This window comes from Protomyctophum parallelum, assembly GCF_964188405.1.
Source record: "Protomyctophum parallelum genome assembly, chromosome: 14".
In the NCBI taxonomy this organism is placed as follows: domain Eukaryota; kingdom Metazoa; phylum Chordata; class Actinopteri; order Myctophiformes; family Myctophidae; genus Protomyctophum; species Protomyctophum parallelum.
Window position 1 is genome coordinate 33,053,179 of NC_139709.1, and position 23,566 is coordinate 33,076,744.

Here is a 23,566-nt window from a genome sequence, read left to right on the forward strand (position 1 = left end):
GCGGCCAACGGCGCCGACCTGACCATCCGCAACAAGAAGGGCCAGTCTCCCCTGGACCTGTGTCCCGACCCCAGCCTCTGCAAGGCTCTGGCCAAGTGTCACAAGGAGAAGAGCAGGTAAACAACAACACAAAGCAACCCAGAGAGACCGGATTCACCCCATTTAGACCTGAGGACGACATCTGTGTCGCCTTTTTCTTTTTTTCATTATTCTTTTTTTTCATCCATATTTTGAAAATTCCTCTAATCTGGTGTACAGGTGATGACATGCACATGACATGCATAATAGAATTACAAATTCTTTCTTTCTTTATAAGGGGAGAATCCTAAACTGGTGACCACCAGGTGGCGCTGAAAGAGTTTCTAACCATGCTTTTCAACAAGCTCGATCGCGAAAATGTGGTGCCAGTCTTTGAATATGTTTTATTTCGCAGTGAACGTTTCTAATTCAAATATTTGTTTCTGGGGGGGGGGTCATTTAGACCTGAGGTCAGGTCTAAATGGGTTAAAAGTTCTCAGTCGCCGCTACTGATTTCAGTCATTTGGATTCTGGAGATGCCAGCATTGCTTCTGTTTAAGCATAAGCGATTAAGCCAAAAGTAGTCTATTCTACAATAGACGGCTACTTATTTTAAGATTAGAGCATTTCGAGTGGTCAGACTAGCGTCATGTGCAGAAATACCTTCCATAAAACCCTAATGGAGTCTGATATTAATATGAAAGCAAACGTTTAAAGCCTCAGTCTGTGATTTCTTCACCTGGCTGTATGTAACGGCAGGCAGGAACAATATCTCCAAAACGTTATCATTTCATTTACATATTGTGGTAATTGTTTAGGAAACAGCGCTAGTAGTCAAGGTTATATTAGTTTTGGATTTTTCATTATAGTTTAGTTTTTAGTTAGTTTTGACTTATTTTTTTCTAATTCAGTTAGTTTGAGTTAGTTTTGACTTACTATCTTTCTATTTCAGTTACTTTTTAGAGCAGATTTATTTTTGCAACAACGCTTAGTTTTTTATTAGTTTTTAGTGTTAGTTTTAGTTTTTTCTGCCCACTTTTCAATCCTGCACCTGATTTATTCCTCAGGTGCTGGGTTGAAAAGTAATACTTGAAAAGGATGTGTCGCATCGTGACTAACCTTTTTTCGACGCATGACAAAGCTTCTAGGAAAGTCTTTGAACGCAGTTTGCGCCCCCTAGATGTGTCACACTCACAGATTGTGTTAAAATGATGACATATTATTGCTTATAGCCACTTAAAGGAGAATTCCATGCTAGACGGCTTTCTTACCTTTCTTTGTAGTTGTTACGTCCCCACCAAAGAGGTCCAGGTGTTTTTTTGTGCAAAAACTCCTTATTGGCTATTTCCCCTACCATAAGCCCTCAATGAATTGCATTGAATTGAATGGGAATTGAATGGGGCTATGGGGTGTTGTGCTAATTCACTTATTTCCATCGAAATAAGTAGTAAAGTGTGCCACTTGGGATCTTATTTACATTATGAAGAGGGGATATATACAAAAAAATTATAGTTTTTGAGCGATGGAAATAAGCGAATTAGCACAACACCCCAATGCTCCATTCAATAAAATTAATTTAGGGCTTATGGTAGGGGAAATAACCAATAAGGAGGTTTTGCACAAAATAACACCTGGACCTCTTTGTTGGGGACGTAACAACTTCAAAGAAAGGCAAGAAAGCCTTCCAGCGTGGAATTCTCCTTTTTAACATTTGAGTACTTTTTCCCACTGCGGCCGTGGCATGTCCTCTCTCTCCCTCTCTCTCAGTGGCCAGGTGGGCTCTCGCAGCCCCTCGCTGAACAGCAACATGGAGTCCCTGGAGGAGTGCATGGTGTGCTCGGACCTGAAGCGCGACACTCTGTTCGGGCCCTGCGGTCACATCGCCACCTGCTCGCTGTGCTCGCCGCGCGTCAAGAAGTGTCTCATCTGCAAGGAGCAGGTCCAGTCCAGAACCAAGGTATGTCCCACACAGACACCACCACGCGTTGTTACCCCCCCCAGCTTTTTACATCCCCCACACACCCCACTTTGGAACCCCTTTTGGTGTTAGCATTATGCTATGCTTTAGCTATTGAAGTGGCGCGCTACGAGCTTGTAGGTCTGCTGTTTTTGAAAAATCGAACCGAGGTATGTCTCAGAGACACCCAGCTTGACCCCCACGCGTACCTAGGGACGGGTATCGTTAGCATCTTATTGATTTCCATGCTTGTCTATTCCGGGTTCTTATCGATTCCCAATTTCGGTTCCATAAAGAACATAAAAAGAAAAAAAGTTTAGATAACAAAAATTATCTAAATTATTTAAGCGTTAAATTGCCATGAAAATTGGCTACTTGTGTAAATAATTTGAACATCAATAATTGTCAACTTTTAAGGAAATGTAATGAATACAGTATGTTTATTCCATGTCAAAACAATGGGAAAATAGAAGTTAAAGCTTGTGCTCTTTATTTATGAGAGAAAAACTGGACACTTTTGGTTCGGTTCCTACTGAGAACCTAATTTCTATACCCAGCCCTAGGCGCTACCCCCAGCTTTTTGCGCCACAGTACCCGCTGTTATTTTAACCCATTTTGGGCGGGAACCTCCTTTCGGTGTTAGCATTATGCTATGCTTTAGCTATTGAAAAATAGCAGATCTACAAGCTCATAGCGTGCCACCGATTGACGCGCTACGAGCTTGTAGGTCTGCTATTTTTGAAAAATCTGAAGAACGACTGACATAGAAACATGGGTTTTTCAGAAAACTGTCAGGATGAAAAAGACATTTTTTAGAATCTGATCTAGGGTAAAAATGGGTTAAAGGACTTTCGGAACACTTGTAGCTTTCATCTATAAAGGTGACATTTCGTTAAGTGTGGTTGCCCCGGTGCAAATGGCTGTTGGGACCTGAGGAGTCCCATAGATTCTACAGCGGGGACATAGGACAGGGTTTGGCTTTGAATTTGAATGATTTTAAAACCCCTTGCATAATGGCAGCGCACTTCATCAAATCAAAACTGTACTCTGAATTTAGGAAAATCATGTGTTCTATAACATTTTAGTTTTTTTTTTGATACCATGGTAAGTTTAATTGATCGTAACTATAGAAAATGTAATGGTAAAATGTAATAGTGTTTTTACCCAGTGGATTAAACCATGTAACCTCGAGAGGGGCTCATTGTGTTGTGTTTGATCTGTCCAGTCTTGATATAATGACAACCACGTTCCACACTCTCACCAAAAGGGAACGCCTTTTGGTGTTAGCATTATGTTATGCTTTAGCTATTATAAAAAAGCAGATCTACAAGCTCATAGCGCGCCACCGAGTGGCGCGCTACGAGCTTGTAGGTCTGCTATTTTTGAAAAATCGAAGAACGACTGACATAGAAACATAAGCTTTTTCAGAAAACTGTCAGGATGTAGAAGACATTTTTAGAATCTGATCTCGGGTCAGAATGGGTTAATTTACTAATGCAAAAGCGTTTCTTTGTCGTAGTAGTGGCAAAAACGAGGGGGGGGGGGGGGGGGGGGAACCTATATTATGATCTGTGTTTTTAAGACCTGACGACCTACTACAACCTTTTTGAAATGACCCCCCCCCATTCTTTTTACAGCTTCTGAGTTTGAAAATCCCACACCCCACTGACTATACCAGCTGGGGGAAAAAGTCCTTTTCCCCCCCCATCCTCCTCCGACTACTACGAGTACGACCCCCAGCTAAGACGCGCCGACGTCGGCGTCCCTGCGCCGTGTGTATGTATTGTGAGAGAAATAATAGCGTTAGAGGTCTCGCGCAAAACATGCCATTTCAAAAAGAATTGGGAGGGGGGGGGGGGGGGGGGGGGGTTGAGTGTTTCATGATGGTTTTCATATTTGTTTTTAACCCATTTAGACCTGAGTTAAAAACATTCACTTTGAAAGAATATGTATTCAAAGATTTGCGCCACATTTTTACGATTTTTCAAAAATAGCAGACCTACAAGCTCGTAGCGTAGTGAAAATGTGGAGCAAATCTTTGACCATATATTCTTTCAAACTTACGTTTTTAACTCAAATCTTTGCTTCTTGGGGGGGGGGGGTCCCTGGAACTGCATATTTTCAGATGGGGGTCGGCGCCCAATTACATTATCCTTTTTGGGGTCCTTGACATGAAAACCACTGATATAGAAAAAGGGATTTCAGAAAACTTCCCATTGCAAGCCAATTACATAGTCGCGTGACTCCCCGAGCTCAGGTGAAACTAATTTGAACTCCTATTCATTTTGGCTGGGCCGTGTGAAACACTGATAAAGATTTAGTTCTTGTTCTTGACGTTCATTTTTCATGAGGCTTCTCCACCAGTGGAGGAAAGTAACTAAGTAAATTTTACTTAAGTACTGTACTTAAGTAATTTTTTAATTTGTACTCGAGTATTTCCAATTTCTAATACTTCTACTCCACTACATCTCGGATCCAAATATTGTGCTTTTACTCCTCTACAATGATTTGAAAACTTCAGTTACGAGTCAACGCGATGCGACGCGTTGAGTTTGTAAATCTGCTATTTTCTAAAGATTTGCATGCACTTCAAAACGTGTCTACTTGGACATTCTGCATAAGGAGCACTTTCTACTTTAGTACCTTAAAGGCCACTTCACCACTTTTCAAACCTGTCTTCATATAATAGGTCCTCACTAATAATCATGAAAAAATGGCACGATTCTTTTCTACTCAGTCTATGTCTCATAGGAGGCTTTGGGCAGTTTAGAAACAGGTCTTCCAGTGACATCATTAGGCATTTTTTTTTAAACAAGATTGTTTTTATGAAAATGTTAGATTTTCATTATCGTGAAAACGATGGCTTCCATTTTCGCGGTGCTACTTTCAGAGACTAGAAAGCCTGCAGTTTCTATTAGCTTGTATTCCCCATCGATGATTGTCACTGGAAGACGGTTTCTGAACTTTTTTCATGATTATTAGTGAGGACCTGTTATACTAAGATAGGTTGAAAGTGGTGTGAAGTGGTCCTTTTAAGTACATTTCGACGCCGACACTTTTGCACTTTTTCACTCGAGTACATGTCGAACTTTTTTACTTTGTAACGGGAGTATGTCCTACATTGCAGTGTTGATACTTTTACTTTAACATTTGAGCACTCTCTTTTTCCACCACTGTTCTCCCCAACCCCCCCCCCCCCCCCCCCCCCCCCACACACACACACACACCACACACCACACACACACAGATCGAGGAATGCGTCGTTTGCTTCCGACAAGAAGGCGTCCCGTAGGCTCTTCCAGCCCTGCGGACACATGTGCGCTTGTGAGAGTAAGTTCCCTTTCGGTGTTAGCATTAATGCTATGCTTTAGCTATTGAAAAATAGCAGATCTACAAGCTCATAGCGCGCCACCGAGTAGCGCGCTACGAGCTTGTACGTCTGCTATTTTATGAAAAAATCGTGAAAATGTAGCGCAAAAGCTTTGAATATGTTCTATCGGAGCGAACGTTTTTTTTTTTTAGCTCAAATCTTTGCTTCTGGGGGGAGTACCTGGAACAACATATTTTCAGATATGTACAGATAATAATTCCTGGGAAAAGGTTGAGAACCACTGACATAGAAACATGGGTTTTTTTCAGAAAAAAAGTTAGGATTTAGAAGCCTTTTTCTTTTCGACACCTCAGTCCAAAATGGGTTTTAAAAGGTTCCACGACATTAATTTGCATTTATTTTTCGGTTTTAGTTTTGAGGTTTTACGACCTCAATTACACACCCAAACAAACCTGAACATTCAGTGGATTTTCTGTGGTCTTTAACCCATTTTAGGCGGGGACCCCTTTTGGTGTTAGCATTACGTTATGCTCTAGCTATTTAAAAATAGCAGATCTACAAGCTCATAGCGCGCCACCGAGTGGCGCGCTACGAGCTTGTAGGTCTGCTATTTTTTGAAAAATCGAAGAACGACTGACATAGACACATGGCTTTTTCTGAAAACTGTCAGGATGTAGGAGACATTTTTAGAATCTGATCTCAGAGAGCTAAAGTGCCTCTCTCTCTCTCTCTCTCTCTGTCTCTCTCTCTCCCTCTGCAGACTGTGCCAGCCTCATGAAGAAGTGCGTACAGTGCCGGGCTGTGGTCGATCGGCGCATACCCTTCGTCCTCTGCTGCGGTGGGAAAGGTATGGAGGATGATGATGATGATGATGATGATGATGCCGCAGATGATGATGATGATGATGATGATGATGATGATGAGGACCTTAGTGAGTGAATCTTCCACATGTTCCCTTTTAATTCCCCTTCTATTTGACTTAATTTTTTCCTCCTCCTCCCCCTCCCCCTTCCATTTTCCTTTTGCTATTGCTTTTATTCCCTCTCGTGTCTTCCTCTAAATATTTGATTTAGTTTTAGTTTTATTTGTCATCCTTTTTCCTTTGCTTCTGTCTCTTCTCTCTCTCTCTCTCTTCTCATGCATGTTATTCCTGGTGTTGTCATGTCGCGCTTGTTTTGCAACGAGTAGGGAAAATAAGCCCCCATGATGTTATCCACCAAGTGGTAAAGAGTGTTAACCCATTTAGCTGCAACAGCGCCATCTGGTGGTTGGCTCAGAGCGCTGTCGATTCATTTTGAATGGCGGACACCTTTTTTTTTTAGTTTGAACGCCGATTTGGGGCCCGGAAACTGCGAGTCAGGAAGTGAAAGTCCGCTATGTTTAAACACGTCCCGCGAACGTCATTTTATCCACCCGAAACATACTTTGTGTTAACGAGGATCATGTTATCGTTTAGAGAAATGTGCTGCAAACCAAGCTTGTTTTCACCCAAAAAAGAAGAATCCGAGATATTTCGATTTTAAAAAACTGCGTCGCCATAGACTGCATTAGCCAACAGAATTTTCATTCAGTTTTTTTATTTATTTTTAAACGCACCGGAACCAGAGAGTTACGAGGCGATCTCGGCGCCCGGGGGTGTTTGGACAGGAGGCGGCGGATTATGGCGCCCAATGAGTTTTAAGCGAGGAGTCCGAATCAACTGCACCTGCTTTGACAACCACACACAGTTGTGGAATGTTTTACTCATGGCAGCCGGTGTCATTTCCTTCTTAGACAATAAGGCAAGACACAAGTTCCCATTTTCCTATGTGGGCTTCCCAAAATTCATTTCCGTGGACCAGGATTTCTCAACGTTTTGGCCCCCTGGAAAATTCTTTGACCATGTCTCGCGACCCAACAACCAGTGGTGTGGTGCAGCTCGTATAGGAAGTATCGCCACCACCATTTCAGCTGGACGTTGTGAATATTTTAACTGGACAACAAACCCCATTGTTTGAATCTTGCACATCACTTCTTGTAGTTTAACCCGTTTTAGACCTGAGGACTCGTCTGTGTCACCTTATGGCTTTTTAACCACTTTAACCATTTATTTTAAACTTTAAGCTGTTGAAAAATAGCAAGACCTACAAGCTCTGCCGCGCTACGAGCTCGTAGATCTGCTATTTTTTGAAGAATTGTAAAGATAAAGCAAAGATACGAGTTAAAAATGTTCGCTGTGAAAGAATATATATTCAAAGATTTGCACACATTTTCAACTCGTATCTTTGCTTCTGGAGGGGGTGGGTCCCTGGGACAACATATTTTCAGATGGGGGGGGGGGTGGGGCGGTTGCTAATTACATATACAGATAATTCTGGGGCTTCTTGACATTAAATTGTTTGAGAACCACTGATATAGAAACATAGGGTTTTTCAGAAAACTGTCATGGTCTAGAAGACATTTGTAGAATCTGGTCTCTGGTCTTAATGGGTAATTTTTTTTTTAAATACAAATTAAACGTTTTGTTCCACTGTTAGAAATGACCTCTCACGCCCAGCGTCTATTCCAGAGGGAATTTGGTCATTTTTTCTTTTGTTTTTGTTTTTTAGACCACGATACATTTCCTAGAGAGCCTTTTATGACTGTGACAGTGAATCCAACACGCGTCGCATTTCCCCCTTTCAGATTATGTGACAGGCCGAAATCAATTTAGATTTGAATTTAACGATGTTGTCACTTTCATTTAGTCACGCTAATTAAACGGAAGGCATCGCAAAATGTGTCCACGGGAGAAATGTTTCTCTTCCATTTTGTCATCCAACACAGTGCTCTATTTAACCCATTTTGGGCCGGGAACCACCTTTGGTGTTAGCATTATGTCGTGCTTTAGCTATTGAAAAATAGCAGATCTACAAGCTCATAGCGCGCCACCGAGTGGCGCCCTACGAACGACGACTGACACGGAAACATGGCTTTTTCAGAAAACTGTCAGGATGTAGAAGACATTTTTTAGAATCTGATCTCAGGTCAAAACGGGTTAAATAGCGATTGTGACAAATGTCAGAAGACGTGTGTGCGGCACAGCAGGGACATTCTTCAGTTCCACTGGGCACCCCCCTTTGTTTAGTTTACTGTACTCCATAAATATGACAGTAGGGATGCACCCATATGGACATTCTTGGCCCACGCCGATGTTTATAATAAAAAGAAATTGCCGATACTGATGTTTATTTAGTTTTTGTTGGGGTTTCCCCCCCCCCCCCCTTTTGTGCCAGGGGAAACAAATACATCTTCAATACAAGAAATAAATGTTCAGAATCTACAGCTTGGTATAGGCTGCAGATAACCAACACACCAACGTAGCCAACGCAAAATGTATGCGTTTATCAACAACGGATCAATATCGGCCTCTGCCATCGGTAGGGATGGAGCTCGATAACCGATACCCGATAAAATCCGATAACAAGCTTATCGAGTACCAGGTATCAATAAGCTTTGGGCTTATCAAGCCTGTTATCGAGCATAGCTGCCCATGATGTTATGTTTAAACAATCAAGAAATAAATGAGATGTTGTTTGTGTCAGCACAAACATGTCTGTCTAAAAGTGTATCGATACCTGCCAATCAAGTAAACAAAATTACGCTTTTAAAGTGACAGTATACATATTAACAGTTTCTTCAATATTACTTTCCAAAAGTAAAAAGGTGAATTGCCTTCTGTCCGTTAGAAAAGTACTGCATTCAAATACACTTCTGTTCAGAAGTTGTCGTCTAACATCTTTCCACAAAGTAATAGAAAATGCTCGATAGCCGTCCCGATAAGAACCCGGCTCGATAAGGCTGCCGGATAAGGTGCTCGTTATCAATCAAAATTAACGAGCTCCATCCCTAGCCATCGGTTTTACCTCCGTTTTGTTTACAGATATTGACCAATAATGGGGCCCATAGGATAAGGTGGCCGACACATGGGTGCATTCCTATATACCAGACTATTTCTCCACACATCTTGTGAATCTGTCTTAACGTGAATATATCTGTATTGGGTTGTGTCCACCATCTTGTCCTTGTCGCCTCTCTTTGAGTTCCACAGCATCTTCCATCATCCGTGTTCAAACCTCCTTCAGAGGTCCACACACACACACACACACACATCACTAGCGGTTCCCTGTATTGTGTGTGTGTTCTCCTTCTGTTTTTTATGTTGAGTTAAAAGGGAAACTGTTGTAGCTTCACACTTCTTAGAAGTACTCCAGATTCAACTTTTATTCGTATTTTTCTTTTTTTTGACTGTCAGTGGAATACCAAAACCCATTCACCATAGAAGCATCTTGGCACGCCGAACATGGCAGATCTACAAGCTCACACGACACGTCGCTGCGATTTCTTCATCTGTTTTTCTGTACATACGGTTTAGAAACCATAACGGCTCAAACATAATCGATACACCTTCAGCCATGAGATTATTTTACCCACCATAATTACCCAGTTGACCACAAACCATTGCCCCCCCCCCCCCCCCATCATGTCATGCTTTAGCTATTGAAAAATAGCAGATCTACAAGCTCATAGCGCACCACCAAGTGGCGCGCTACGAGCTTGTAGGTCTGCTATTTTTGGGAAAATCGAAGAACGACTGACACAGAAACATGGCTTTTTCAGAATACTGTCATCGATGTAGAAGACATTTTTTTTTAATCTGATCTCAGGTCAGAATGGGCAAAAAAAAAAAAAAAAAAAGGTTTCTGACCACCCCCGGTGTAGCATAGTTTAGAAAGGGTTCCTCTCTCGCACGCTTTCCTCTCCCCTCTCCCCTTGACCTCTGATCACTGTCTCTTTAACTTGCCAGTCCTCCTCCTCCTCCTCCTCCTGACTCTCTCGGCCCTCCCTTTGGGGGCTCTACTAGTGAACTATAGTATTGGTCACCTCTCTCTCAGGACCAACTGTTTTCTGCTGCTGTGCCGGGCTGGCTGGTCTGGTCCAGTCCAGTCCCGGCTGTCTCCCAGCTATAACAATGTGAACTGCGTTATATATCCTCAGCAGGGAGCACAAACAATATGGCAGGGGGGTCGCAGGATCTGCTCAACCAGCCCAACAATCTGGCGCTAAGTTGGTGTAAGTATTTCTTTTTTTTTTAATTATAAAATAAATCATTTTTTAAATTGATTTCATCAGATGGGCCTCCTAATATACGACAACGTAACTGTACTGTAAAGGTGGAAATGGTGTTCTTGTATCTGGGTTCTTGCAGGGTGGGGGGGCTACCACTCTTTCTCTTTCAGTGACACACACGCTAAACCAGTGGGGCCTGGGGACCGAAAAAATGTCTTCTGAAAGAATATATATTCAAAGATTTGTGCTGCATTTTTTCTTACGATTTTTCAAAAATAGCAGACCTACAAGCTCGTAGCGCGCCACTCTGTGGCGCGCTATGAGCTTGTAGATCTGCTATTTTTCAATAGCTTAAAGAATAACATAATGGATCTTTAACCCATTTAGGCCTGACGTCAAAAAAAAAAAAAAATGTCTTCTGAAAGAATATATATTCACAGATTTGTGCTGCATTTTTTACGATTTTTCAAAAATAGCAGACCCTACAAGCTCGTAGCGCGCCACTCGGTGGCGTGCTATGAGCTTGTAGATCTGCTATTTTTCAATAGCTTAAAGAATAACATAATGCTTAAAACAGCAAAAGGGGTTCCCGCCCAGAATGGGTGAAAACAAATGGATTTAAGTTTCATCTCAAGATTTAAATTGTTGATAGGCCGCTGCGTTTATGCGTCAGCAGTCCAGTGTGATTCCACTTTCTGCTTTCCAGTTTGCCAGAGAAGCTTTGCATCTTACAACAAGATCATTTTTGAGTCTTTGATTGTGTGATTAACAGATTATAATAGGCTCTATGAAAATCATTTTGGGGCCAAATAACAAATACAATACTTGGGGGTGGTGCGTCAGCTCGGTCAGGAGGTAACTGAGGGTGTGCACGGGCCAACAGTGTTTGGTGACGGATGAAACCAGACTCTACAGTTTTATTAAAGAAAGATTTGACATGTCAACCGTTGTTACTGTTCGCGAGCGGATTTGACATCATTTCTGATCAAGTTGAGCGTCTTTTTTCCTGAGATCCCCATTGACTGCCACAACAGACAACATAGGTGTATCTGGGGTTGGAGTAGCCTAATCTAAAACACTGTCCGACTTTGTTTTGAGCCAATAAAATACCAGGCGTTATTGTAACAGCCAGGCGCATTGCTCAAAGTCAGACGGAATACGACATTGGAGTTGTATAATAGTTTTGTCATTTTGGGGCGCCCGCTGGCCTAGTGGTCCAGGCGCATGCCACCTATAGGCTCTTGGCCTGACTGTCTGGCCTCACGTGTTCGAGTCCCTTTTGCTGCATGTCTTCACTGTAACTATCAATAAAGGCACAAAAGCACTGCCCTAAAACACAGCTGAAGTGTTCTCTCTCTCACAAACGGTCATACTGCCGCTGTTGGCCAGCAGCAACCTGCCTCCGTTTCATTCTCACTGAGTGCTGGCGGGATTAATGCAATCGGTGCCGGGGATTCCTTCAAAATAGGAGCTCTGGGGTGCCGGAAAGACATGGCCAGCTTTTACTCTGAAACCGACGACCCGGAAACAATCCGCTAAAAAAGAAAAGTTTTTTTTACATTGTTTTAATTCATGAGATATTATGATACAAAAAGCGGTCATATATTTTTGCGGGAGAGACGGACGAGGAGCAGAAATGAAGCGCTAGTATATCGATCAGTTCAAAAGCACGGAGAGCGCCCTGGATTAGGAGAGTCATTCTTTCTGCCGCGCTAACGGCTATATCAACGGTATATACACTAACATGAGCCCAGAGCGTAGCATACGGTAGCCGAAATGGCGAACTGACAAAAAAAAAAAGCTAAAAAAATTCGGAACTCTCGCCCGGTAGGATGCGCTAGGACGTCCTATGGAGGACGCGTCAATTGGGACCCCTAGGACGTCCCACGGACGGAAGCGGTTAATCAATGCAGAATATCTTACCCTCATACCATAACACGGCTGCATGCGCTGCCAAAGAAGATGTATGGAGCCCAGGCCCCCCTCTAGCACTTTATATTTCAAGTCAATCGGTCTGTCCATTAACTCACGGCGCACAGCGGCATATGCTTAACTCAACCGGTTTCATAAATTACTTTGGTTTGTGCGCGGCGGCGGCGGGTGTTGTTGTGCGCGGAAGAAAACGGCAGACCTGCAAGCTCACGCTCTCACGTGTTCCAGCGTGACACATTGTGAGCGCGTAGAATCTGCCATTTTTTGGTATAACTCGGAGTGCCGTGATATAAAAAAGAGAATTCAGTGGAGAAATGACAGTTACCATGTGGGGGGGGGGGGGGGGGTCCCTGGGGTCCCTGGAACATCCAGACCCCCCAGGAATGAATATGTTTCATATGTTCATCCCTCCTCCATCTCTCTCTCTCTCGTTCCCTAGGCCTTATTCAGACCCGTGTTGGTTCCCAGAGAGTGTTTGCTCAACGTGTCGTGCTGTTTTTCTTCTCTCTCTCTCTCTCTCTCTCTCTCTCTCTCTCTCCCCGACAGCGAGCGGTAACATCCCGGCCATGCAACGAGACAAGGACAACACCAACGTCAACGCAGACGTCCAGAAGCTGCAGCAGCAACTCCAAGACATCAAGGAGCAGGTGCGAGACATTCCCATTTTCCGTTCTTCGATTTTTCAAAAATAGCAGACCTACAAGCCACCGAGTGGCGCGCTACGAGCTTGTAGATCTGCTATTTTTCAATAGCTAAAGCATAACATAATGCTAACACCGAAAGGGGTTAGCATAAAATGGGTTAATATAATCTGGGGACCCCCCCCCCCCCCCAAATCCAAACATTCATATATGACCCGCTGTAAGTACTTCGGTCTAAATTTGTAGCTTAATGAGTAGTGTTAGAAATCATAGTGTTAAAAATAAGTTATAATTAAAGGGATTTGAAAGGCATTTGAAATTAAATCAAAATGTTACTTTTCAAGATGTCAAAAGCTCAAAACGTGTCGCACTGTGACAAGAGTAATATGCAATGTGGCCCCTCTGGAGTGAGTGTGTAACTATAGTGGCCCTCTGGAGTGAGTGTGTAACTATAGTGGCCCTCTGGAGTGAGTGTGTAACTATAGTGGCCCTCTGGAGTGAGTGTGTAACTATAGTGGCCCTCTGGAGTGAGTGTGTAACTATAGTGGCCCTCTGGAGTGAGTGTGTAACTATAGTGGCCCTCTGCCCCCCTCCATCTTCAAAGTTGACCACCCCTGATTTATACGGTGCAATACAGGTTAAAAGGTGAACGTGTATGGTTTAATAAAAGGTGAACGTGTTTGGTGGCACTGGGAACTTCATAAATGCTAACTGCTTGCCAGCAATAAAATAATTAAGAAAAGAAAAGATTAATAGCCTACTGCGTACTGTTCATAGCTGGAAAATAGATTAACTAAAACAGTTTCTGGTTAAATCAGGATTTGGTACCCAAAAAACTCATTTGGATTTGGGTTTTGGGCCATTCCTAAGCCAATAATGTGATGACCAGCAGTGGTTCCCTATGGAGACACAAAGGAGACTCTGTGTTATGCCTCTTGGGCAGTTCACACTCGTAAAAAGAGACTTGCGTCTCAATGCTGTTTTACAGTAAAGTAATAAAAGGTGCAACAGTGTACAAACTCTTTTCCTGCCTTGTACTGAGGCTAGCCTTTGTTATACGTCCCTTTTTTTAGTTGTTTGTTCATCACCTGCCTTTAAAATGTTTTATGGATGTGCCTGGCCGTCTCTGATCTTCCTTTATACTGCTTAAATAAATGACTACGGCGATGGATGGACTGATAAGACTTTTGTTAATTTCATAGAAGGATGGGCAGCTTTGGATCCAAACGGTTGTTCTGTGACAATTGGAGAGAGCTGGTTACCAAAATAACAATTCTTCCACATTCTCTAATAGTGTAGACAAGGACCGCTGGTGGTCCCCGGACCACTGGTTGAAAACCACTGCTTTTATATCAATATGAAACAGCCCGCACAAAACGTGCTCGCGCATGCGTAGACTACCATTCTCACGGGGGACTTTTCTCGCCGTTTTCTCTGAAACTATACGAGCGCTGTCCCATGGATGTGATCGTCCAATCCGAGGTTCGGCTCTTATTTGCGTTTTTGTCACGGCATCGCGATTAGAATATAAACTTTCCTTTTCTCGTGGGGGCGAAAGATAGACACCGTGTGTTAAATGCTAAGATTAGCCGTTTCTTCTTCCCTGGAAACCGGATGTGTGAGTAGTAATCTGCTCAAACCCGTCGTCAGAAGCCAACTACCACCGGTGGCCACAAGGCGGCGGTCAAAGACTTAACCGCATTAATGCCAGGAACATGGAATTCCGTTTTTATTCTCCGCCCGCGCGCTTGTGTTTTCTTTAATGTCATCTAACTCGCATGTTAAACGGCCTACATACGGATACGACGTGCGTGCGCGCGCAAGCTTGTTATTACTCCTTTCTCTGCTCAAAATGAGCCAAAAGCCAGTTTTTCCCTCTTCTTACATCCGCGGACAAAAACACCTCATCGCCTCGTCTACCACAGCCTAGAGTGAAGCCACACCGTAGTGTGCTGGAGGGGCTTACACTTCCGGGTTGCCCTGGGATCTCTTCTTCTACTGTGGTATTTCGCACATTTTGCCTCACGATCCCCGCCCACGTGTCGGGAGGGAAAGTGCTGAGAATCACAATAATCTTTATGTGACAACAAAGATATTGTCACGTCACAGTTTTACAAGATTCTGGACGTATTGCTGATGGCGGTAACGAAATGGAGTTGATCAATAGATTAAAAAAAATCCAAAATGGTAACGCCTCCCCAACCCCCCCCCCCCTCCTCCTCCTCCTTCTCCTCCTGTGTCCAGACCATGTGTCCGGTGTGTCTGGACCGTCTGAAGAACATGATCTTCATGTGCGGCCACGGTACCTGCCAGCTGTGCGGCGACCGCATGAGCGAGTGTCCCATCTGCCGCAAAGCCATCGAGCGTCGCATCCTCCTCTACTGAGAGAGAGAGAAGAGAAGAGAGAGAGAAAGAGCCCCTGGAACCTCTCCCGCAAGTCTCCTCTGGGCCAAGAAAACACCATTATATACCCAACTCACACACACTACAACACACACACCACTACCACCAGCTGCTGCCTCACACCCCACCCCCCCCACCCCATCTCTCCCATCAAACTATAGCCAAGGGCAATCCTACAAATGTCTTATAACACACTACACAACTACAAGCAAGACTGTTTTAGCACCACCATGATTGTGTTCTTTAAATGGAAACCCTGTTACAGAAACACAAGAAGAGAAAAGGACAAAAAGAAAAAGAAAAAGTGGAAGCATCCCAGAGTCATCGGTTTGAGTTTGTTTTATTTGCTGTATCTTAATTGCAGCCTGTAGCAACTGCTGTTCCCCTTGAGAACGACCCCCGTTTAACCTCTATCTAGCTCCTTTTGCTATCCCAGCTCCGGCGCTTTTCCTCCTCCTCAGTAGCGCTCTCTCTCTCTCTCTCTCTCTCTCTCTCTCTCTCTCTCTCTCTCTCTCTCTCTCTCTCTCTCTCTCTCTCTGTTTTTCTTTGTTTTCTGTAATATGTAAAAGTCTCTTCCTTGTTGTTGAATCTCGTGTCGGCTCTTTGGGACTTTCAGACGGCCTTCTGGATGTGGACATTAAGGGGTTAAGGTGGAACCTGACGATTCCCCTGACGATTCCGAATGGACCCTTGAGTGTACAAATCGAACCAAATGGACCCTTTTTACGTGTCCATTTGGTTCCATTTTGTACACTCTCAGAGTGAGGGGGGGGGGGCTTGACGCTTGGCCTTATTTCGCCACCTTTTCGCCGTGGGTCCCGCGATGCTTTTTTCTGTCTGAACGGTCGTCGTCGACGGCGAGATTCAGCCCCCACACGGCTGTCAGTCATAACGTTCTGATAATATACCTGTCATTCTCTTTATGCAAGCACATTGGCATTGGAAGCTATACTGACGTAGATGTTGTGTTGTCGGCTATACTTTGATTTATCATTAACGATATTATGGTGCGTCTCTCTCCCGACACACACACGCGCACGCACACAAAAAAGCTAAATGTGTACCGCTCAACAACAACAAAAAGGTCTAGGGAGATGCTTTTTAAACGACATGGTGTGTTTTGAGCATAGGCATTTGTGACATACCCGCACGCACGCACGCGCTCGCCGTTTCAACACAGCGGCCGACTGAAGCCGACAGTTTTGCACTATGCTCGTGTCCTCTAGTGTTGGGTGGGGGGGGGGGGGGGGGGGAAACCAGCTGATTCAGAGTTGAGCTAAAAGTGCTGTGCTGCTGCTCTGCCTTCCGGAGGTAAAAAAAAAAACGCTGATAGAGCCGGCCCAATCACTAGGTAGCACACCACACCTGTACCTTGTTTACCAAGAACAGTGGCACACAGTCACACACGCACACACACACACACACATGGCGAGTGTTGCAACAGCCCTTTGGCTGTATAGCTTCAAGTGCAGCCAGTAGACAAACAGAAGCGTTCAGCTTCCCTGTGTGTCTACTGAACGGTCCTCTCTTTTCGACTACAAGGAACAACGTGAAGCGTGTGAAGCGTTTACCTCCGGTTCTGTGTTGGTATCCATACACTGCGGCTCAGGTTCAGACGAGGTTCTCAGAACCTTATTTGGTCCCTGTTCAGGAGGTAGTATTAACCCCCCAACCCCCGAAGTCCGAACTTTGAATTGTTTAGAAAAATAGTGAAAATGGCAGATCTACAAGCTCACAATGCGTTTGCCATGCATTGTGAGCTTCGGCTATTTTCGAAACGTAAAAAAAAAAAAAAAAAACCCATCACTGAAGTTCCGGGTATAACGGCCTATTCGTACTCCAGTTTTAGGTCGATAAGGTGACTACAACATGAACGCCACTGAGCCGCGGTGATAAGCGACTCGCCCACAAACGCATCTCTGTTTTTTTTTACTAACCACCTAAACCGTGGAGTATGAATATGCCTTTGGCCTTCGTAGTCGAAAGGAGACGGTATAGTTGGTATAGTTGGACACGTTTGAACTCGCACCGCGTGAATATTTGTGAAACAAAAGTGTCGTCGTCGTGTCTCCACTTGGGCGTTAAAGCTGTTTTTTCCCCGGCTGTAAATGGTGTTGTCTTGACAAAGATCCTATGAGCATCGCTGATTACCACTGATCACTCTCTGTGCCATTTGCTTCCAAAAATGATGTACTTGTTAATGGACTTGTATGGGGGATAAGGTGCTCTTTACCTTGTATTACTTTTTTAATTTAAATTTAAATGTATTTCCTTTTACGAGAAAAAGAGAAAGAGAAGAAAAAAAAATAAGAACATTTATGGAACTAGAGTGTACAATCTCTTGGAACACAAAGATGAAATTGTAGAAAGTAAATTATTTTGTATTGCCGCCCTAAAAGAAAGGAGAAAAAAAAATGATTTATAGGTGTCACTGCCTCCATGATATGTAGCCTCAAATTCTCTCCCAAACATTCTGCTTTGATACGGTATCAACGTTGATATTTTTGGAGTTATTTTATTTTTATTTTATTCTTTCATTCGTAGCGAAATTGTTTTTTCCTGTTCCTTTGAACACGGTCACCGTGAATAAAACGAAACCATTGTGCATTGTCAAGATGCTCACGTATCTTGTTGTGACCAGTGTTTATTTGAGGAGGAAAGCAAAATGGCTCTGAAAGCAGAGCAGCCTTGCCTTACCCGTTTAAAAAAGAAAAAAGGCACTTACCTCTGTGGAGAATCCATGAAATGAACACGCTCGCTCTCCCCGAGTGTGGGCGTCGCAAACAACCAATTGTTTGTATTTTTTTAGGACGGGAAACAAACTTTCTGACGGTCACTTTTTATTCTTTTCAATGATCTCGGTAACATTTTAAGCTAGGAGCACTAATAACGCTTTATGGTAGTGTCGTCTTGTTATATACCGTTGTTCGGAAATGTCTATTTTGTACCCTTATTTTCAATGCTTATATAACCGTCGAGGTGGAGAAATGTTTCTGTAGTTATTCTTTACCTTTTTTGTTTTTGTTTTTGGCATGAATGTTTTGATGTATGCAGTACACCATGTATCATGAAAGCTGTTCACTCTGTATTGCTAATAAGTGCTTTTCAAACAACCATAATAGCTGAAATAAAGTTCTAAATGAAACTTGGGACATTGCCTGGCGAGTCGCCTTCTTGCTTTATAGCTATTAACCACTTTAACACATTCTGGGCGGGTACCCGTTTTGGTGTTTTAACTAAGCATTATTTAGCTATTGAATAATTGCAGATCTACATGCTCATAGCGCGCCACTCAGTGGCGCGCTATGAGCTTGTAGATCTGCAATTATTCAATAATTATTCAATAGCTAAATAATGGTAGGTTCTTCTATTTTTGAAAAATTGTAAAAATGTGGCACAAATCTTTGAATATATATATTCTTTCAGAGTGAACGTTATTATTTTATTTTGCCGTCGGGTCTAAATGGGTTTTTAACTGTTGGGAAGAATAGCTCATAGCTATGAGCTCAAGCTCATACGAGCTTGTAGATGTGACATTTTTGAAAAATTGCGTAAAACGTGTGCAAATCTTTGAATATATATTATTTCACAGAAAACGTTTTTAACTCGTATGGTTCCCCCCCCCCCCCAGGTCAGGAGAATCGGGTATAGCCTGGCTCCAGCCCTGAATCGCTACCATTAATTAATTAAAACATGTCCTGCATGTTTTAATTAATGGTAACGATTCAGACTGAGTGTCGGGCTATAAAGAATGGCGTCCTATACTCAGGCCTTAATGGGATTATGTATGCATGCGTTTATTGACTTAACTGTAGTTGTTTGTTAATTCTCACACATCATGTAGTGAGTGGTCTTCTCCTCAAGCTGGAGACTTCAGGTTCTGTTGGCTTTCCCCTGCTGTGTAGCGTCTACAGAGGGGGCAGGGGAGGGGGGGGGGGGGGCAGCAGGGGCTAATTGAAAATGATTAAACCATTTATGTCTGACGTCGAAATAAATAAAATAAGTCTTCTGAAAGAATATATATATTCAAAGATTTGTGCCACATTTTCACGATTTTTCAAAAATAGCAGACCTACAAGCTCGTAGCGCGCCACTCGGTGGCGCGCTATGAGCTTGTAGATCTGCTTATTTTCCAATAGCTAAAGTATAACATAATGCTTAGTTAAAACACCAAAACGGGTTCCCGCCCAGAAACGTTTAAGCTGAATTATATTTAGGGCTCCCTATTGATTATTTCGTAAACCATGATTATTTTCAATGATTTTAGTTTGAAATGTTTCTTATCACTGTGTAAGCGGTTAAACTTTATACTGAATTACTGATAATAGTAGATCTACAAGCATACGTGTTTACTCATGAGCATGTAGATCGTTTTTTTTTCTTCAGTAGCCCCTAAGTAGCTGCTAATAATAATAATTCCTAAATATGCGTAGATTAGATTATGAGTTGATTATTTGTATATTAATCTTCGGACCGTGACGGTCTCTGTCACAAAGTGTAACGGCTCGGGGGGGTGCTGTCATTGATGCCGCCTCGTTAAGGACTCGGCACACAGATGTGATAAGTCGTCTATGCTAATCGGCGAGAGAGAGAGAGGAAAAGAAACAGTCTCTCTCTCTCTCTCTCTCTCTCCCCCCCCCCCCCCTCCCCCCCCAAATGGAGTGAATGATGCATCATCTCCAGTGAGCGATGTGACAGTGGGACGTCTCGCGAGCCATCTCTCGAGCCTTAACCCGTTCTGACCTGAGATCAGATTCTAAAAAAAAATCTTCTACATCCTGACAGTTTTCCATTCTGACCTGAGATCAGATTCTAAAAAAATGTCTTCTACATCCCGACAGTTTTCCATTCTGACCTGAGATCAGATTCTAAAAAATGTCTTCTACACCCTGACAGTTTTCCATTCTGACCTGAGATCAGATTCTAAAAAAATGTCTTCTACATCCTGACAGTTTTCCATTCTGACCTGAGATCAGATTCTAAAAAAATGTCTTTACATCCCGACAGTTTTCCATTATGACCTGAGATCAGATTCTAAAAAAATGTCTTCTACATCCCGACAGTTTTCCATTACTACGTCAGTCGCTCTTCGATTTTTCAAAAATAGCAGACCTACAAGCTCGTAGAGTGGCGCGCTATGAGCTTGTAGATCTGCTATTTTTAAATGGCTAAAGGCATAACGTAATGCTAACCCCAAAAGGGGTTCCCGCGCAAAATGGGTTAAACGCACGATCAAAGGTCATTTCTTTACCGTTCCAGCTCATTGACCGGGGCCATTCATAACCTGGACATATCTCTGAGCTGGGCTCACAGACAGCCACACGCTCCACAGCAGCCTTTTATACAGGAACACATTCATCAAAGCTGTCATTTCTTTCGCACTCCGTCTATTGGTAAAGAAGTACTCGCCATTTTTTACTTGAGTGAAAGTATCAATACTGCTTAATACAGAAATCAAGGCCTGGGGCCGTGGCTCAGCGGTCCAGGCACCTTGGCTGGTGATCCAGTCTGGCAGTGTGCCGCGGGTTCGACTCACGATCCCGACAGCCTTTACTGCATGTCATCCCCCCCCCCCATCTCTCTCCCAATTTCCTCTCAGCCTACTGTCTGTCCCTCTATAAAGAAAATATAAAGTAAAGACGAAAGCCACAAAAAAAAAACATAATTTTTATTTTATTTTTAATACAGAAATACAAATACAAGTAAAAAAAAGTCCGGAATTCAAAATGTACTTGAGTGAAAGTACAAAAGGTATTGGCATCATTCAAAATGTACTTGAGTGAAAGTACAAAAAGTATTGGCATCACTCAAAATGTACTTGAGTGAAAGTACAAAAAGTATTGACGTCACACAAAATGTACTTAAAGCACCAACAGTAGAAAGTACTCACTATGCAGGATGTCTCATTTCGAGTTTTCAAGCGTATAAAAAGTCGTTTTGTAATAATAAAGTAACTACCGGTAGTAACTAAAGTTGGTACCAGTTGTATACTCTCAGAGTTACAGACCTGTAAGGGTCCATTTGGTACCAGTTGTATACTCTCAGAGTTACAGACCTGTAAGGGTCCATTTGGTACCAGTTGTATACTCACTAAAGTGGAGTAAAAGTACAATATTTGCCTCCTGAGATGTAGTGGAGTAGAAGTAAAGGTGCAGTACTTAAGCAAATGTACTTGGCTACTTTACACCACTGATGGAGACCGTAAGAGAGAATTTCTGACACCCTCTCTGCGCTCCCTGAGGTCTCTGTGATTCGAAACGAGGCCTTCGTGAATCACTCTTTCTGTTGTCTCATGCCATGCCAGTTTTGGGTTAAGAGGTTGCTTGGGAGGTGGTTTTAAGCGGCAGAATAATGTCACGGAGAGAAATGGCCTCGCAGGAATTGTAACCGACATGCTCCTCATTCACTGGGAAGGGACCGCGCGACAGCAGAATGCTACTGGTCGTCATAACAACCACGCCATGTGCTTCTCAAAGTATGGGGTCCAGGGAACCTATCGTAACGAATGGTTCCTTGAGGAGGAGGAGGGTGTTCAAAATGGACCCTTACGGGTCTGTAATTCTGAGGGTGGCCGTCCCATCTGGCGTGTACACACTCTCAGTTATGAGGGTATTTGAAATTATTATTATTTTATTTATTTTTGAGCGGTGTCTCACCGCTCCAATATGCAGCTATATGTCTGTCTGTCTGTCTGTCTGTCTGTCTGTCCGAGCACAGAAAGCTGCAACACGTTAACTCTTATCACTTCTCGACCGTTTCGGATGCCGGGCGGCTCGCCGGAAAACCGGGCCGGCCCCCTTGGGCGTGTTCCTGGCGGGTCTGGATGTCGCGGGGACCCCCCACACGGTACAGTAGCACCCCTCACTTCACACAGGTGTGATTCTTTTTTTTTAGAACCACTGCACAAGACCATTTCATTGGAACGGACCAATGCAGAATGCAAACTTAACATTGCGACACAGAGGTGTGTGTGTGAGATGTCTGTTAAAGCCAGCCCAGTCAGTCAGTCAGTCAATCAGTCAGTCATCCATTATGCTGATTGACTGCAGCCCTGCTGATTGACTGCAGCCCGGAGACAGCACTATCTCCCCCTGCTACCTGCGGCCATATGATCCTAGGGGAGCCTGCATGGCTGCCTGCCCCAACAGAGCGCTGGCTGGGTGTTTGCTGAGCGGATGGCAGGAGTCGTTAAGTGGCCCCACCGGGGGGGGCCACAGCTATAGCTAATCCACAGGCCGGCAGGCGGCCTGATACTCTGCAGGACTCTGCTTTGGTTGGCATGCCGTGGTGGAGACGACCGCAGGTGGGCCACTAGAGTGACAGACCAGGGGAGGCTTTCAGGGTCTGGGCTGGGTGACTTTCACCACAGTGTTTTTTTTTCTTTTTAGTCCTATAGTCTTTTGAATAGTTTTCATTTAGTTTTAGGTCACGTTTTTAGTCACCTGGAATGGTTTAGTGTCAGTCTGGTTTAAGTCGACTAAATATCATAAGATTTTAGTCGACTAAATCTACAGTTTAGTCTACTACTTTTTTGTTGTTGTTGGTGGGCCTTGATGCCGTCATAATGGCTGATTTCACAAGTTGCGTTGTGAGCTTGGTAGATCTGCTATTTTCAGCATGCTAGTCTAAAATGACTTATACTGGATCTCTTGTCCACTCACTCCCTTACTGACATTTTATTTGTTGATGAAATTGTCAATATGTTTATAGCTTATAGTTTTCATTGAGTGTGCATTTAGTTTTCATCAGTAAAAAAAAGGTAGTCGACGAACATCTTTCGTGGTAGTATTAATTCAATTCATTTAATTTCTATTCATATTTATTTATTTCATTTCAGTTATGGTTTTACATGATTATATTCATTTTACTTTGTACTTATATATATATTTTTTACATATTCCATAGCAGATCAACGGCGCATTGACCCTCAACTCAAGTCTCTGCTGGGATGGCGTTCCACTTCCACCACCTACAGGTAGGTGTCGGACAGTGGCGGAAAAACTACTCGCATTTTGTACTTAGGTAAAAGTATAAATACTGCAATATAAGGAATACTTTGTTACGTTAAGTAGAAGTCTGGAATTCAAAATGTACTTAAAGTAGAAAGTGCTCTTTATGCAAGAATGTCTCGTTTCAAGTGTATACAAATCTTTTGAAAATACACAGTGCTGGCAGAAGGAAAATCAGTTCTCCCTC

At 43.2% G+C, this 23,566-nt stretch overlaps 1 protein-coding gene across 1 annotated transcript in view; it reads left to right on the top strand.

Annotated features, from left to right (window-relative positions):
• The window catches only part of mib1 (MIB E3 ubiquitin protein ligase 1), a 56,529-nt gene extending 38,007 nt beyond the window's left edge, over window positions 1-18,522 (top strand). The window contains 8 exon segments of the mRNA XM_083782749.1: window positions 3-116; window positions 1,786-1,975; window positions 5,223-5,243; window positions 5,245-5,305; window positions 6,067-6,237; window positions 10,323-10,397; window positions 12,873-12,973; window positions 15,212-18,522. Coding sequence (XP_083638875.1) covers window positions 3-116; window positions 1,786-1,975; window positions 5,223-5,243; window positions 5,245-5,305; window positions 6,067-6,237; window positions 10,323-10,397; window positions 12,873-12,973; window positions 15,212-15,352 — 874 coding nt within the window. The 3' untranslated portion in view covers window positions 15,353-18,522.
• Window positions 18,523-23,566: the final 5,044 nt, after the last annotated feature.